At 31.1% G+C, this 15,404-nt stretch overlaps 1 protein-coding gene across 1 annotated transcript; it reads right to left on the bottom strand.

The window, feature by feature from the left end:
• Positions 1-3,658: 3,658 nt before the first annotated feature.
• LOTGIDRAFT_232675 (hypothetical protein) lies at positions 3,659-14,517 on the bottom strand (the record flags this gene model as incomplete). Its single annotated transcript, XM_009057673.1, has 25 exons — positions 14,501-14,517; positions 13,515-13,751; positions 12,907-12,995; positions 12,004-12,073; positions 11,727-11,809; positions 11,155-11,231; positions 10,718-10,863; positions 10,232-10,370; positions 9,973-10,037; positions 9,725-9,841; positions 9,377-9,434; positions 8,882-8,948; positions 8,558-8,627; positions 8,095-8,198; positions 7,320-7,840; positions 6,879-6,933; positions 6,531-6,595; positions 6,167-6,329; positions 5,652-5,769; positions 5,446-5,502; positions 5,198-5,274; positions 4,535-4,612; positions 4,174-4,273; positions 3,878-3,932; positions 3,659-3,717 (listed from the first exon to the last, which is right to left on the bottom strand). The coding sequence occupies exons 2-25, from the start codon at positions 13,722-13,724 to the stop codon at positions 3,659-3,661; spliced, it is 2,643 nt and encodes an 880-aa protein (XP_009055921.1). The 5' UTR covers positions 13,725-13,751; positions 14,501-14,517.
• Positions 14,518-15,404: the final 887 nt, after the last annotated feature.

The raw sequence follows: 15,404 nt of genomic DNA on the forward strand, positions 1-15,404 counted from the left end.
TAATGAGGATCGTAATAATTATCTTGGCTACTATTGGCAAGGTTAGTCGGTAGGTCGTAGAAATGAAATGTGTGCTAGGTATAATACTGGTGACATCATCAAGTACTATCTCCAGCTTACCCTGCAGAACCTGTATCGCAATTCTTGACAGATGTTTATCATGTTGGTTGTGGGTTTGTTTTAAGGTAAGGAAGATATTTTTAATTTTTATGAAGAAAACCGCCCTGTATTCGCATGATTAAAGGGGCAATAAACCTTATTTGTTAAACTTTGGAAGCTATAATATACTCTATGTTAAGAAATACTTGAAATTGCATCACGAAACTACTCTATGTCATCTTAGAGGCACTCAATGTCAACTCTTTAAACTTTCATTTTCTCAGAAATGAAACTCGACTTCCTGCCCTCGAAGGTGGCAAGAGAATTTCTGGAGTGAACAATCCTAAATTTCTCATTCACCACATTCCTCATTTAGGATAGATGTGTTTCCGGTCTTCAAATACAACTACAAGTCTCTTGCATTGATGAAAAACAGTCGTTGTTCTAGATTTAGAAGGAGAATCTGCTTTTTTTTTCATTTTTTTTTCTCTTGAAACCCGCGTCAAACTTTGACGTAACATCCTGTTTGTGGCAACCCAACTTTAAAGCCCGCTTACAATAAACGTCTTTTAAAAATGTAAAATATCATTCATGTTGAATGATTGATGGTTTTTACAATAAACTTATAATACCTATTATAGTCTATTAACTTTTTCACATTTTTTAGCCCCAAACAATTGCTAGTTCAAACATATATCAGTATCTGCATTTCCAGATACGCCATGAAATGCATACCTAGCAAATGAGACATGCACCAATATGGAAAACAAACCAATACTTTAAGAAAGCATACCTTGTTCTAATTTTAGATAGAAATCTGATCTGAAAAGAGGACATTGTCCGATATGTCAATAGCCTGGCACCTTGACATATCATGGAACGTACTGATAAAACAAAACAGCTATAGTGAAATAGCTTTTGCCTAAGAATAGTTTTTTTGTGATATTTTTGTAACATATCATTGATTGCAATATAATCGTAACATCCTCTATCAAAAATGCAGGTCTTCAAAGTGTACCCACATAAGACAACTAAGCAATAAATCGTATATTGCTATATATTTTTTGCTTCTTGTGATATTGAATTTTGCACTTGCTGTTCAATGAGATCGTGACTATAATCAATTTCAGTAAACAAATTACTCAATTAAGATAAAACGGAATAAATATAACTTCTTACGAACCTTTATTGAAGATAATCCCGCTGTTTATTTTTGTACTACTGTATTGTGAATTACACAATACGTCAACCGAATTCCTCTCTTGGTTAAAAACCTTGTAAATAAGAAATAAAACGATAGTTTGTGGCAACATTAATCGTGACATAGCCTCAAGGCCCATCAATCAAACGTACTGTATATATCTTTTCATTTTATATTCAAAATATAAACAATTAAAAAATGTAAATTTTGTAAAGTTTATGTTTTGGGTAAATAAAAGCGTATTTATAATGAATTGACCGGATGCAACAATCATGCAAATTATAACCTGCGGCTTAAATGCAAATCGTTACTTTGTAGATAGTTTTTTACTTTTTTTCCGATGGCCTTTTCCTGTTAACAACAAAGTCTTAATGATAATTAGAAACCAATAGTAAACGTATACAAAGTGGGTGGAGTCGTTCGTTTTCATTGCATTCATATTTGGGTTAACCTGCACCGTATTATTTTGATTTATTTAAATGACAAAATTGTCGCTTTATTCTAGAGTTTTCGACAAAAGATATGTTCTTCTAATCACCAACATTCATAATAAGACAACGGTTTGATTCTCTTAGTTTCTATACTGTTGTGATCATTTTCCCGAACATGCTGGCGACTGTATTTTAAACAGTCAATAAAGACATTGTGGGATATATATTTCAGCCCAGTAATTTTGACAATTTTCTTTATTGTATTTATAATATTATATATAGTATTATTATGTTATAATATCATTAGTATTAATATTATCAGTGCTGCTTTCATTCCGGAGTACCAACAAGCAAGAAAACCCGGTAGGAGCAAGATCTGATTCCGTGTACGCCGACAAATTGAAGATCTACACCGATGGTTTCAGGAGCAGTACAGGTGACGGTAAAAGTCTGAGTCGGGGGGATAAGCTTGGGAACCTCAACAAGGCCAGATACCAGATTGTTTCGAATATACCAAACCAAACCAAACCATCTACAATATTTCTAAAGTATGCAATTTACATCTATATATCTATTTAAGTAGGCTACGACTACCATCAACCACCTAGTTTGCGATATCAGTATTCGCTGGAAGCAAACTCGTCATCTACCAACCAACCAACTCAATCGGGGGACAACTGTCGAGGCTGATTTCGAAATGCGGCAACTCTGTGGAGGCGTCATAATGCATTGCTTTGATACATTCCGGCGCATATTATTTTGGGGCAAAACGCATAAAAATCATATTTTTCCATTTGCTGAAAATAAAGTAGTACAATTGGGGGTACAAGCCATTTTTCTAGGAGAGCCAATGCATCTTCTTCAGATTTTACAAACACCTGTTTTTTTTTTTAGGAGGATCGGCAAATAATCACCGTTATTTATTGTCCACAAAGGTCAAGACAGACAATTCTGTTCAAAACTAAACTTTATGTAGTTATATAATTTTGGCCTTACCTGCCAAAAAAACATAAACTTCATGAATTACATCAACCTGTTGACATGAGGGCAGATAGACAATTTCTAGCATCAGATATTATCAATGTTTATCATTAGTTCATAATAGTTTATAATAATACTTATTTACTTATCTAATTAAAGATGAAATTATATTTTTATTTTGAAAAATAATAATGGAAACTGAAATGAACTTTTAGTGGCCAATGAAATATTGGCTTATAGAAACCATGACAGGATAGAAAATAAACCTCTTGTTTTCATTCTATTGCACATTTAATAGTTTATAAAATTTTGAACGAAGATAAAAATAACAAGCTTAAACAAATAGCAATGTTTTTTTTACATTACTACATATAAAATGACAAAAACATTCATAAATTTAATATCTTAAGAAGAATTTCTCTGAATGGACAAGTCACGAACAGTTCTCTATTTTAAGTATAAATAATAAATAAATAATCCAACCTTCAAGGAACATCCTTAAAATAATAGTAATCTCAAACTTTTGTAAGCAAAATAATCTTCAAATCTGACTGAAGCTCATACTTAATCTTTTGCCTAAGGTAGCCAACACAATTCAATTTTTACATAAATGTGAGAGATAAAAAGGTACCAAGACACTGATTATTATGAAAATCATTATTAAATGCTATACATCTACAACTAATGAGTGTCATTTCAAAATTTTAAAGTGTTCAGAAAAATGGGCACAAAAAAGTTACTTAAAACAAAATTTGAATTTTTTTAAACGGTTTCATTAGCATCAGAATTTGGAAGACTGGAATGGAATAATGAGTCTCTTTTGTCTTTTATTTCCTGTGATTGCTTTGATGGCTTGTTGAAGAATTGTACTATTTCTGGGTACTTTTATTCTTTGATAAGAACATCTAAGGTCTTTAAAAACTCTGTATCAATGTTGACTATCTATTCAACATCTATATAACTGACATGGTTTATAAGATAAAGCTACTGGTAAAACTCTACTACCTGAAATAATAACATTGTATTATAACTTTACTTTCATAAAATTAAAGATACCATAAAACTTTAGCTATGTGAATTAGCAAGAAAGGATAGTTTTGACAATATGTGAACATATAGTATACCAAGGTTTTGGAGAATTCAATAGTTGAAATATCATGCTTACCATCTTCATTTGGGGTGATATTTAATTGAATCAGCTTTACCACTTCAGTCAAATACTACAAAATAAAACAATTACCCTTAGAAATCTCTTTGAATGGCATTGAAGTCACTTTACTTGGTAATCATTTATGCTTTGAGTTTTAAACAAGAATATATAGTTTTCTGTATATAATTCCTGTTCTAATGCCTTGTAATGATAATGCATAAATAGCTCTTATTTCCAATTAATTTGTCCTTATGAGGAATGTACATTCAGAATGATTACAAGATCACATAAAAATAGTCCAAAACACTAACCTCTATAATTGGTGAATCATTATCATGTATACCTAGCTTGGTTAAAAAACCTTTCACAGAATTACAATATTGCTGTTTATAACTAGATATAGTTGAACTACTGAAAAAATAACACATAGGATTGAGTCAATAATAGTCAACAAAATCATATTCAAGTGTTATATGTAACAGATTTGGAAAATACAGCTTTAGTGAAAAAAACGAATATCAGTAAATACTTGTAGATACTAATTTGTTTACCAATTACATGGTGGTTGATATTATTGTTGCTATATCTGCAACACTTGATAATGAATTATCTGGGATACTTGAATATATTTTTGGACACTTATTATGAAATGTTAACAAAATAGTAACTTACTTTATTAATAATTTAGTTGAACCAAGACAAAAGGAATGATAGAATATAAAAACTTTAGATGCTATATCCATTAACCAACTGGAAGACAATAAATGAAATTTAACATAAAATAACATGAAATATTACATGATTGAAGTGAAATCAACACTACACCTTTTATACTAAATATCTATTATCTTTGATAATAGACCCGCTACACCAAGGCTGGAGTAAACTAGAGAAAGTTTATATGACTTTATATGCAAGTTCTAACGTTTTTGCAGAGTCTTTGTCACGCGTATGTGTTTTTATACTGCTCAAGGAGATGTTACAACACTTGACTGACGATCTTCTTGATCGAATGACGTTCTCAATGCGTTACAGAACAGATCGTCGAGCCTTGGCGTTTGTTTTGAACATTTCTAATGAATGCCTTTCCAGTGTGATGGGCCATAACATACTTACAATGCAATAATAAATTTAATCATTCTCATTTTAAATTATAATTAATCATTATGAAATTATCTTATCTAGATTGAACTGAATGTTGAATAATAGATTATATGTTTGAACCCTGGGCCTAAGGTTAGCTAGCAAGTTTCTAACTCACTGAGCCAACGTAACTCACAGAAAACTAATCTAAACATCCTTACAACTAAACTAAGACGTGAAATAAATACATACCAATGGGTATAAGCTATAAAATCAGCATCAGTTTTAAAACATTTCTTCTTACTTATAATATTATTTATCAAAACACCCTAAAATATCAACAATTACTTTTAACACAAATAACACAAATAATACTAATTTGTTATTACCATCAACTAAATGCTCGACAAATAACATTAATAGTGTTAGATGCTCTATACGATCAATAAATTCATAATTCAAGGATTTATAAAAATATAACAACAATTTTCTTGGCTTACCTGATAATTTGGAGCCAATATGACCCTTTTTTCAACATCTATAATAGTACAATACTTCTGAAATGCAAAAAAATTAGAAAAGTTGAGAACTCGTTGTTTTACTAGCACAAGATATTATTTCTCAGTGACCAGAGACTGTTCATTAATGGTTTTAGGTAATGGTTTTACAATCAAATATCAAGATCTGTAGAATTATCATTTATTACCTTAACATTAGAATCAACAGATCTTTTATCTGATTTACAAACACCAGCTAGTTTAATTCTAGATAAATCACTGATTCTTAATGGTTTAGATGACCATTCTAATATACAGTTATGTTTCCTGAAAAAATCAATTAGAGTTCTCAAGTAATTAGACTCTAGACTTGGGTTTGCTTACGACAAAACCACACATACAAATCATGTGTTATGCTGTTGCCATTAGTTGATGATTTCAGACATAATCTTAAACCCTGATGTTCTTAATAGGGACTGAATGAAATAAAGTAATATTCCAAACTGAAATACTATGGTCTGGATCTAAAACCTTTTAAAACCAGCAAAAATTTGGAAATTCAGAGCAATTAAAATGAAATGTTTTAGGGAGATGTAACACCAATCAAACCAAATTGTAGCCCGTTATAGTACTAGAGGTGGCAGTAGAATTCTTTCTTGGCCAACAAATCTAAAGAAAATGTCACTATATATGTTTGAAAGTGCTAATAAAAGTGCCCTGTTACCTTCTATGTTGTGGAAGAAATAGACTAAGTGCAGTGACTAGTTTAATAACTTCTAATTCTTCTTTGATAGTACCAATAACTAATACAATTCTACCAGTTAATATACTATTTATTATAAACTGTAAATTACTGTACTTATTTAATACATGTATTATACCAATACCTAAAACAACAAAACAATAATTAATATATTTTAGTAATTTGCTATTAGCTGGCTAATTTGCTAATTTGAGTCTCATTTCCTAAGTTGGCTGTCCTGACAGTTATTGTGTGTCTGAAGTATGTATCAGTATCAGCTCTAATCAATCTAATATATATGCACACTTAAAATAAACAATAATTTATAATATACTGTATAACATACCTGGACTACCTGGTCGTAGATTAAACAATAAATCACCTAATGTATAAACTCCACTACGTGGTTTCCTACAGAAAACAAGCCATAAATTAGTTACTTCTAGGATATAGGTTACTTTTCCAGTGGATGCAATAACTTTATTATTAAGATGTATTTTTTTTCATTCAGTTTTTCAATTATCAATCCAATATCTCTTACACTTCCCTTTTTCACAAACTTGTTGAGTCAAGCTGTTGATAGTTTCTTACACAAAATGCTGTAAAACAACAACCTCGGTTCATTGCCCTTTGTTAAACCTATGATATATCTTTGTGTACTATATTAGTAGCAAGAAACTATATCACTACGAACCTGAGTAATGGTGAAAATGTACATCTGATACCATCAGTACTACTATGAGTTGTATCTACAATAACATCCTAACAATAATCATTACACTGTATAAATAATTTTGATATTATTGATTGGTAATCATTAGTCATTTAGATATAACCATTTTTTTTTCAACTATCTAACATGCTAAATTGAATGTTTTGAATTCATAACTAACTATGACATCATGTTACAGACTTATAAGTTGAGATTTCTGACTTAATTTTTAGATACATGTATTATATACTGATTATATACTGTATATCCAATTATCACTTTAAATTTTACTTTAATTTGTAACTGTTACCAGACATAATTTACAATTAATCTAATATGGTAAAAGTAATGGGATGTAATAATGATAGAAAATGAAAAGTAAAAAGTAATTGACCCTTGTCTAAAATATATAGCTTACTTTACCTGTATTATCATCAGGTTCTGAGTATTGTCTAGATAAACTTCTATCTAATACATCTATTTTACCACTACTATTACCAATATTAATAATACCATCCAGTCTTTCACTAGACTCTGATAGTTGACTTGATGTACTAGGCACTCGACTTAACTCACTACCTTTTATTTCATCTCTTATATTGTCAGTCTGTATGGAATTATTTTGAATATTTTCTGAAATGCTTTCCTCCACAGAAATACTGTGTATTGAGTTCTGATTTTCACTATGAATTCCACTGTCCTCATTTTCACTAAAACCTTTGGAAGTGTCTGATTTTGAGTCACTTAGAGAAGATTTTCTATCTTCGGTACTAGAAATTTCACCTGGTAGAAATGTTTTATCAGCAGTCTTGACTGGTGAGTTAGGGAATGATTCGTAAACACTAGGTACTGTATCGGTATCGGTATGTGAACTACTAATACTAAAATTACTATCAGTTCTTGGAACACTTTTCTGCCTGGACATCTCATCTTCATCAGAGAATCTAAAAGAAAATGATAAGAAATTAGAAATATCCATCTCAATTAAGTCTATACAGACTTCTGCACTTCTATTATCAACCCAAACAACATACCAACAGCTAGTTATACTATTTGAGGCTTTCAAACTGATTTCTAAGGATTTAAATATCATTTGAACGACCATCAGGCTTTAAATATGGAAAGAAGAGTAAGGTTATATAACACATTGTAAAATCCCATTTTGTTTATGTTGATAATTTTACAATTGTGTACCCACCTATCAGTAGCTATAATAAAACTATCAGATGACTGGGCTGATCGTAAAGAATCTAAACTAACTACAGATTTAAATGATTCCATCGAACTTTCTAATGTGTCTAACTGAAAATAAATCATAGTACATTATATAGATAGAATAAGATCATCAACAAACAGAGATATACGTAAGGATATTGATTACCTGAAAATTCTTAAAACCAACTTATTAATTCATGATTAACTCTGTTCTCTTGTGAATTAAGTAATTAGGTACAGATATTATAACTGAAAGTAAGGTTAATACTGCCCCAAGATCGCAAAAGTCTACATGTTGCATGTGGAGAACTAGACGTTTTTATTTTGAAAAGCAATATGGTAAAGCAATAATATTAAGACAATTGTTACCCTTTATATTAAGTTGTATTGAGAATAGAGGGGGGGAGCAACATTTATTAGCTAACACAAAATATAACTATACGTACTGAAGACCATCGTTGAGTAATATCTATAGGTTTACTATTTATATCTAAATAAGAACAGTCAGCTGGTCTCCTATAATGGAAAAATACTCTACCTATTTGTAATGAACCAAAAGGCCTATATTTGATACATGGCAATATCATAGGTTTAAGGTTTAATTTTTCATTCATTTTGGGAATACTCTTTTATCTACTGATATGAACAAATTTGATCATATCCAAGAAAAATTGTAAACAGTAACAATCTGTTGTGATATATAGGTTGATATCAGACAAGTAGAAGGTAAGGAGAGTTAAAAATAATATAGAAGATAAACTAATACTCACAATGAAAGATTGGAGAGGAAATTATGAGTAACACATTGTCCTATTGATAATACTGATGAAGGAGAATCTAAAAACATAACAAAACTGTGTAATAAACTTATAGCGTTATAAAAGAAATTAAAAGTAGTGATCAAATACCACATCCTAAACTACTCGAAACTTTGAGGTTAATACTATTTTGTTTTATTAAAGGTAGTCAGAGTCTTCAATATCTAAACCCTTGATCCAACAAGCCAATATTCTCGTCAATAAAGTTGATTAATTCAAGATTTGGAATTGGAACAAAATATCATAGGAAAATGATTTTAAGTTATATTAGTTAATGTATTTACGATCATTGTTTGGATTCATCTGTTTTATAACTTTTAGGAAGCACAAAACATTGAACAATAGTGTTAGGTAGTGTGGAAAATGGCTGGTTACATCAAGGGTTACATGTTGACCACTCATCATATTAAAATTCACAAATAAAGGCCTAACAATGACTTATCTTACCCAATAAACAACTTTCATTACTTTCTATTTCTAATATCATACCATCTCTCTTAAAATGCTGAAATGGGAAAAGAAATTCTTTACCTGATTTGAGTTTAATTAGGAATTAGAACCTAATCAACTAATCAACCATTCAGCAGTGGCTTAATTTTCTATTAAGTGGATACTTATTTGTTAAGAATCTCTAGATCAAGTGACATTTTGACGGGTAGCTAGTGTTAGGTACTAAGTCATCTAATTATTACTTAGATCAGTTATAGTAACCCTAATAGTTACACACCCTATACCGTTAATCTAGTATAGAATGCTTTCTGTATATTCAATATCCTGAAAAACAAAACTACTAACCTCATATATCGAGCGTAGTTTTTTCATGCCTTCTTTGGCTCCCCATGAACATAATTCATGTAAACTTCTCAATGTTCTGTCAAATTTCTTCTTTCTTTTGGTCTCAACTAACTTTGGCTGAAAAAGAATAAATCAATATCAAATAACACTAAGTAATCAGCAGTCTTTGAGATATTTTTTTATATTTTGTTCAGATCAGACATTAAGAACAAGAGTGAAAAAATCATGAGTTAAAACATAATACTTACAATGTATACTTTTTCTCTATCAAACAGATGGAGTGGATTTTCATTTTTTTCATGGAATGAACCATCTATAACAAAATAATGTAGTCATAAAGCCTTTTCTTAAAGCACATATAAATATATTGAGACCATATCCAAAAGAAAAACGGCAATTGACAGAATATATTGTACCTGATACTCTCAACAATTTATAGTACACTACCTAGAAATTTTTAAAGAAACTAATTCCTAAGTATTTGATCAAATGATATAGGAAACTTACAATGGGCAGTAGCAGTACCAGTGTGATCTGTAAACCAATTTTCTTGTAGACTCATTGTATCTGATTTATTAGGTCTATTCCAGTCATGCCAGGCCCTCTTTTCTAATGTATAAAATCTATTCTCTAACCTTTTATCATTCTACAAAATACAATAACACTTGTATAAAACAACACAATTTGTGAGACAGGAAGTTTAGGCTGATCGATACATTTGTGAGAAAGTTTACCTAAACTGATCATCCTAATTGTCTCAAGAGGTGGTTAAGCGATTACATTAGACTTTTTAAAGATGGCGGCATGTGGAAGTTCAACAATAATAATAACCAACAGAGATGACTTTTTTTTTTGTCAGTGGAAGCAGCCATATTGCCTAATTACCGATATCAAATTCGCATTTGTAGACCACTGCTCGACTAATTGAAATTGAACCAATTCGCTAGCACATCAAAACCAATCAAATCGAACTTAGATCTCCAACTGACTTACCAATAATGGTTTTAATATAACTAGTATATCTCTGATTTCTTCTAATGTAGTTTGTATATTATTTAAATCTTGATATTTTCTATCATCAGTAGGACTAGTAATAGATTCATCAGACGCAGCTTTACGGTAATTTACAATCAAACAATCTACAGAAACAATAATAAACCCTTTTAAATGGCTAGCAAAAACCAATGAGAAAACTCCAAACTAGATCCAGTTATATCAATTTATAATGTAGTATAGTCAATGATATTTTAATTTACTACCTCAAGATAAGACTGGCAATGAGATATTTTAATTAAGACTTTGTATCCTTTTAGCAGTCATAATTTTAAAGCATCTTTCGATAATGAGAAGTTTCTTATGACTTCATTAGCCATCTTGCAAATTAGTTGTATTCTAAATTTATCTGCTTAAAATAATTAAACAAGACTTACTTTTAGTATATTCTAAATCAGATGAATGTTGCTCTAAATCTTTAACAAATACCATTTTATTACCATATTTAAAATATCTGGCAACCTAATAAAAAAATATGAATGCCATTCTCAGTGTACCATTATAATAAAACACATAATTATATCCATTCAAAAATATTGTAGCTTTAAAAAGCATCTTCTGCGTCTGCGTCAAAAATAGTCTGATAACTCTTCTGGGAGACAAGACTGTTACAAAGTCATCCATAATATTCAACCAATAAACCATAAGCTCACCTAGATGATAATAATCACTTGGTATATTTGTTTCATTCAGACAAATACAACAGAAATATAATTCTAAAAATTCCTACTCGCCTTTCTAAAACTTGTAGACAATTCATCATAAAAATTTATCAACTTGCTACAAAACAAACAGGAACAGATATATATTACATTATGACAGACATTGTACTTTAAGAACACGAATTATAAACTAATAACTTAAACAAATAAACCAACAGTCTAGTAATTAGTAACTTTAGGCATATAAAATATTTTTAATGATTAATCAAATGGTAACAGTGACTGACCTCTGATCTGTAGTAACATATGCCATACAAAACGGTCTGACAAACCCTCGAGCTTCATTATCATATAAAGCAAAGTGATGAACCTGAAAATATTAATAAAGATAAGATATGGGCATATTGCATTATTACTCTGAAAAATAGCTTGATATAGTCTCTGTTAAGAGTGATAAATCATTTCATAATCAATTTACTACTTGAACTTAAGCTTTGGCGCATGTAGCATCATTAGACTCAAACTTCTCAATGGTCTTTCATATATTAGAAAAGTTTTACTTACAAAAGCAGAAACATTAAATTCTCCTGAATCAGTCAATATAACTTGTGTATCTTCTGATAAACTAAATCCACTATAAAATATGAAAATCAATGAAATGATAATGTTCATTAATTACGAAGTATTTTTATTAAGAAGCATCTTTAATTGCAAAATGGAATAAAAGCTAATGTAAAACCTGTTTTTAAAACATTCATAAGCAAGTGAAATGCATAAAACAAGGACTGCTTCCTTACTGACAAAATAACTGTAGAACTCAGTTGTCACACACTTTCTCTTTCTTATTGATGGGTAGTTTATAAAGAAAAGTAAATATGGTGTGTTCAATAGTCTATAATTTTGAGTCACTAAACCTGCAATAACTCTTACTAAAATAGTGTTTTAGGGACATTCTGCTTTTGTGTAGGACAAATTTTTTTTTTTTTTAAAATATGTTAAAACTGTAACACCAAAATCTAGGGAAATGTGCCCTTTAACGTATCTGAAAGTTTTAACTAAAACTATCCAGTCGTTAATTTTTTATGCCAAAAATATCTAATAACATTACGCTATTAAGCCATTAAGAAGTCAAACACTAAACATAGGGTCAAAGTCATTATTGCACATGCGCACTTCTCCATAAGCTGACTCTGCCCAACGGAGCGTTAACACTGCAAAGATATTTTTTGCCATACAGTATTGGTCCGGACCAAGACCACCTCTCCTTGGACTTGACCCACTTGAAAATAGCATGGTGCCGAGCCCTCTCAACCTGTTTACACAACCACTTTTCTGTCGCACCGTACTCGGTCCAGATAATTTGTGGCTGTCTTAACGCAGATATTGTGTCAAAGGTTTTTTAAGGTTCTACTGGTAACAATTGTTATAAAAGTAATTACTTTCAAGATGTAAGCCTTAAAATATTACCTTGTACTTGTTTGATGATCTACAGCCATAATCTTAACTGAAAAGGCATTTTTATCAAACTCTGATCCCCCATCTCTTGGAATGGTCATCTACAAACAAACTTTCAAATATATAACATCAAATTATAGGTCTTGCATCTCTACCATATGAAGGAGACGTGGTGGCTCAGTGAGTAAAACGCTTGCTCACTAACCTGAAGGTCCAGGGTTCGATCCCGGCATAGGTCGAGATAATAGTCGTTCGGCTGTGCACGTTAAAGATACCTCGACAGTTGGAAATCGAAAAAGAACAGGCTTATGCTGCTGTCCTGGCAAAATTTCCCTCATTGCACCCTGCATGGCGTTGCCCTTCTTCATTAGCCCACATGGTGCAGAAAAGTAGGACGTAAAACTCCATTCATTTCATTTCTACCATATGAAGACTATCATAGTTGCATACTACCCAAGAACACAAGACATTAAACTAATACGCCAGTCTACTACTATATACTGGGCTGTAGTTATGTTTTTGATGTAAACATCTCAATTTACTCCTTGTTTTCACAAATTACATTGAATATTAACTTGGCTCTAGAAATATGAAATAAGCATTCTACTAATGAAACATACCAAAGGTTTTGGTCCTTCAATTTCAGAGAATTCAGCTATGATAATGAAATCATCATGAGACATATCATGACCAGTTTGCCAAGGATTAGTAGATTGATACATTGGTAATAAATATGATGGTAGATAAGATGAATTTCCCCTTTCACCACCTCGGTTTTGAGTTCCATCTTGGTTTATATAACTAGCAACTTGAGCATATTCACCAAACATACTTTTCTTAGCTTACAATTTTATTGTCTAAATGAGAAAAAAGAAAGTGATTGAGCCTACTCTAACTATGTCCCTATCATTCTCCTATCCTAGCCTATAATATACGCTAAGTATATATATTATATATGATGAGTGGTAGACTTAAACATCTGCCTCTATTCCAGCCTCTGATAGTCATTTTGAAAGTTGTCGCTGAAAAACTAGCCCCATTTTGTGGGGATTTTTCACACCTATAGAGGTGGGGATGTTTTTTTTAAAACTTATAGATTTTTTTAAATTGGATTCGCTCCCAGATATATTCAAAAAGATGGATATTTTTGTAGTTCAGTCATATATCATCCTAAGCCCACTACACCATTTAGGTCACATCTGTAGTTACATCAAAGTATTTTAAACGAAACCGACTTCTTGTCTGAAAAATGGGTTCAGCCAAACGTTCAAGCGTCACAGAGACTTTAACTACAGTCATCATAAGGGTAAATTTCAATTATGTTGAATAAAAGGCATCTACGGTGGTGTGGAAATAACAATTAAACAGGGGTTAGTTTTTCTGACTCTACACCAGGCGTCAACTCAAAGGCTGGAATAGATGCAGGTGTTTCGGACTAGATGAGTGGGAGATACTGATATGAGTATTGTCTTTGTAAAAGCCCATAATTGTATAACGCCTTTATCACATTTGAGGAATGCCTGCAAAATATCCATTTTTCAGTGTTTTAATCGTGCATTGCGACAATCACTATCAAAAATACGAGAATTAAAAGAAAATGTTTTACTGTTTCAATAATAAAACTGCAAATACGGCCATATTGGGTATATTCGTTCTGAGTGAAAAAGATGATAGTGCTGTTGCTGATTTCTTTTAATTATTGTATCTTTACATCTCATTAACCTCGTAAACAAGAAATATTGATTGAGATCAATTCTATGACTTGGCCATGATCAATTTTTCTTTAGTAACAATACTAATTGAAATAATAAATATGACAGTGCTTCAGTAACTACTATCAAACGAACTTTGCCTGAAATGCAGAAGCGCCTAAAGATTAGTCATGGATTTTCGCCCACACTGGAAAGAAAACTGGAAGTAGAGGTATGTTTCCGATTCTGTTGCATTAAATGTCGCATCACCCAGTGTGACAATATAAATAGCTAATAGAAAACAGTTATAGAAACATTTCAATAATTCATAATATAGTTTATGAAGACAAACCCAATCAGACATTCGTCTTACAGTCTGGCCAGAGGAAAATGCTCTTTTACCACAAACAGTTCTCAGTAGCAATGAGCACCCATGATATTTGGGGACATGTCGGTTTTTTGGAACGGGCTATTTGATGCCCTATTTGAATTAAACTGTACTTGTTAATTAAGAATAACACGTTGTTTGTTAATACACATAAGATATTTGTTCAAAAACATAAAATTAGTGTCATATCAATACAAGATCAATGGTGGCACACTGCCATCGTGTCACTATCTACAAGATAGTTGGACACGTTTATTCGTATGCTCGCCCTACTGACCGACATTATTATTAATATATAGTCCTTTTAAATGAATGAATTCGTATATATAGGCCTAACAAAGTAAATAACATGCGAACTGAAAATTCTATGTCAATTTTTTTTATGAAAACAAATTGGTATATTTTTCTTTAAGGCAAAGACAGTTCCTTTA

Source organism: Lottia gigantea (genome assembly GCF_000327385.1).
Source record: "Lottia gigantea unplaced genomic scaffold LOTGIsca_31, whole genome shotgun sequence".
Classification (NCBI taxonomy): domain Eukaryota; kingdom Metazoa; phylum Mollusca; class Gastropoda; family Lottiidae; genus Lottia; species Lottia gigantea.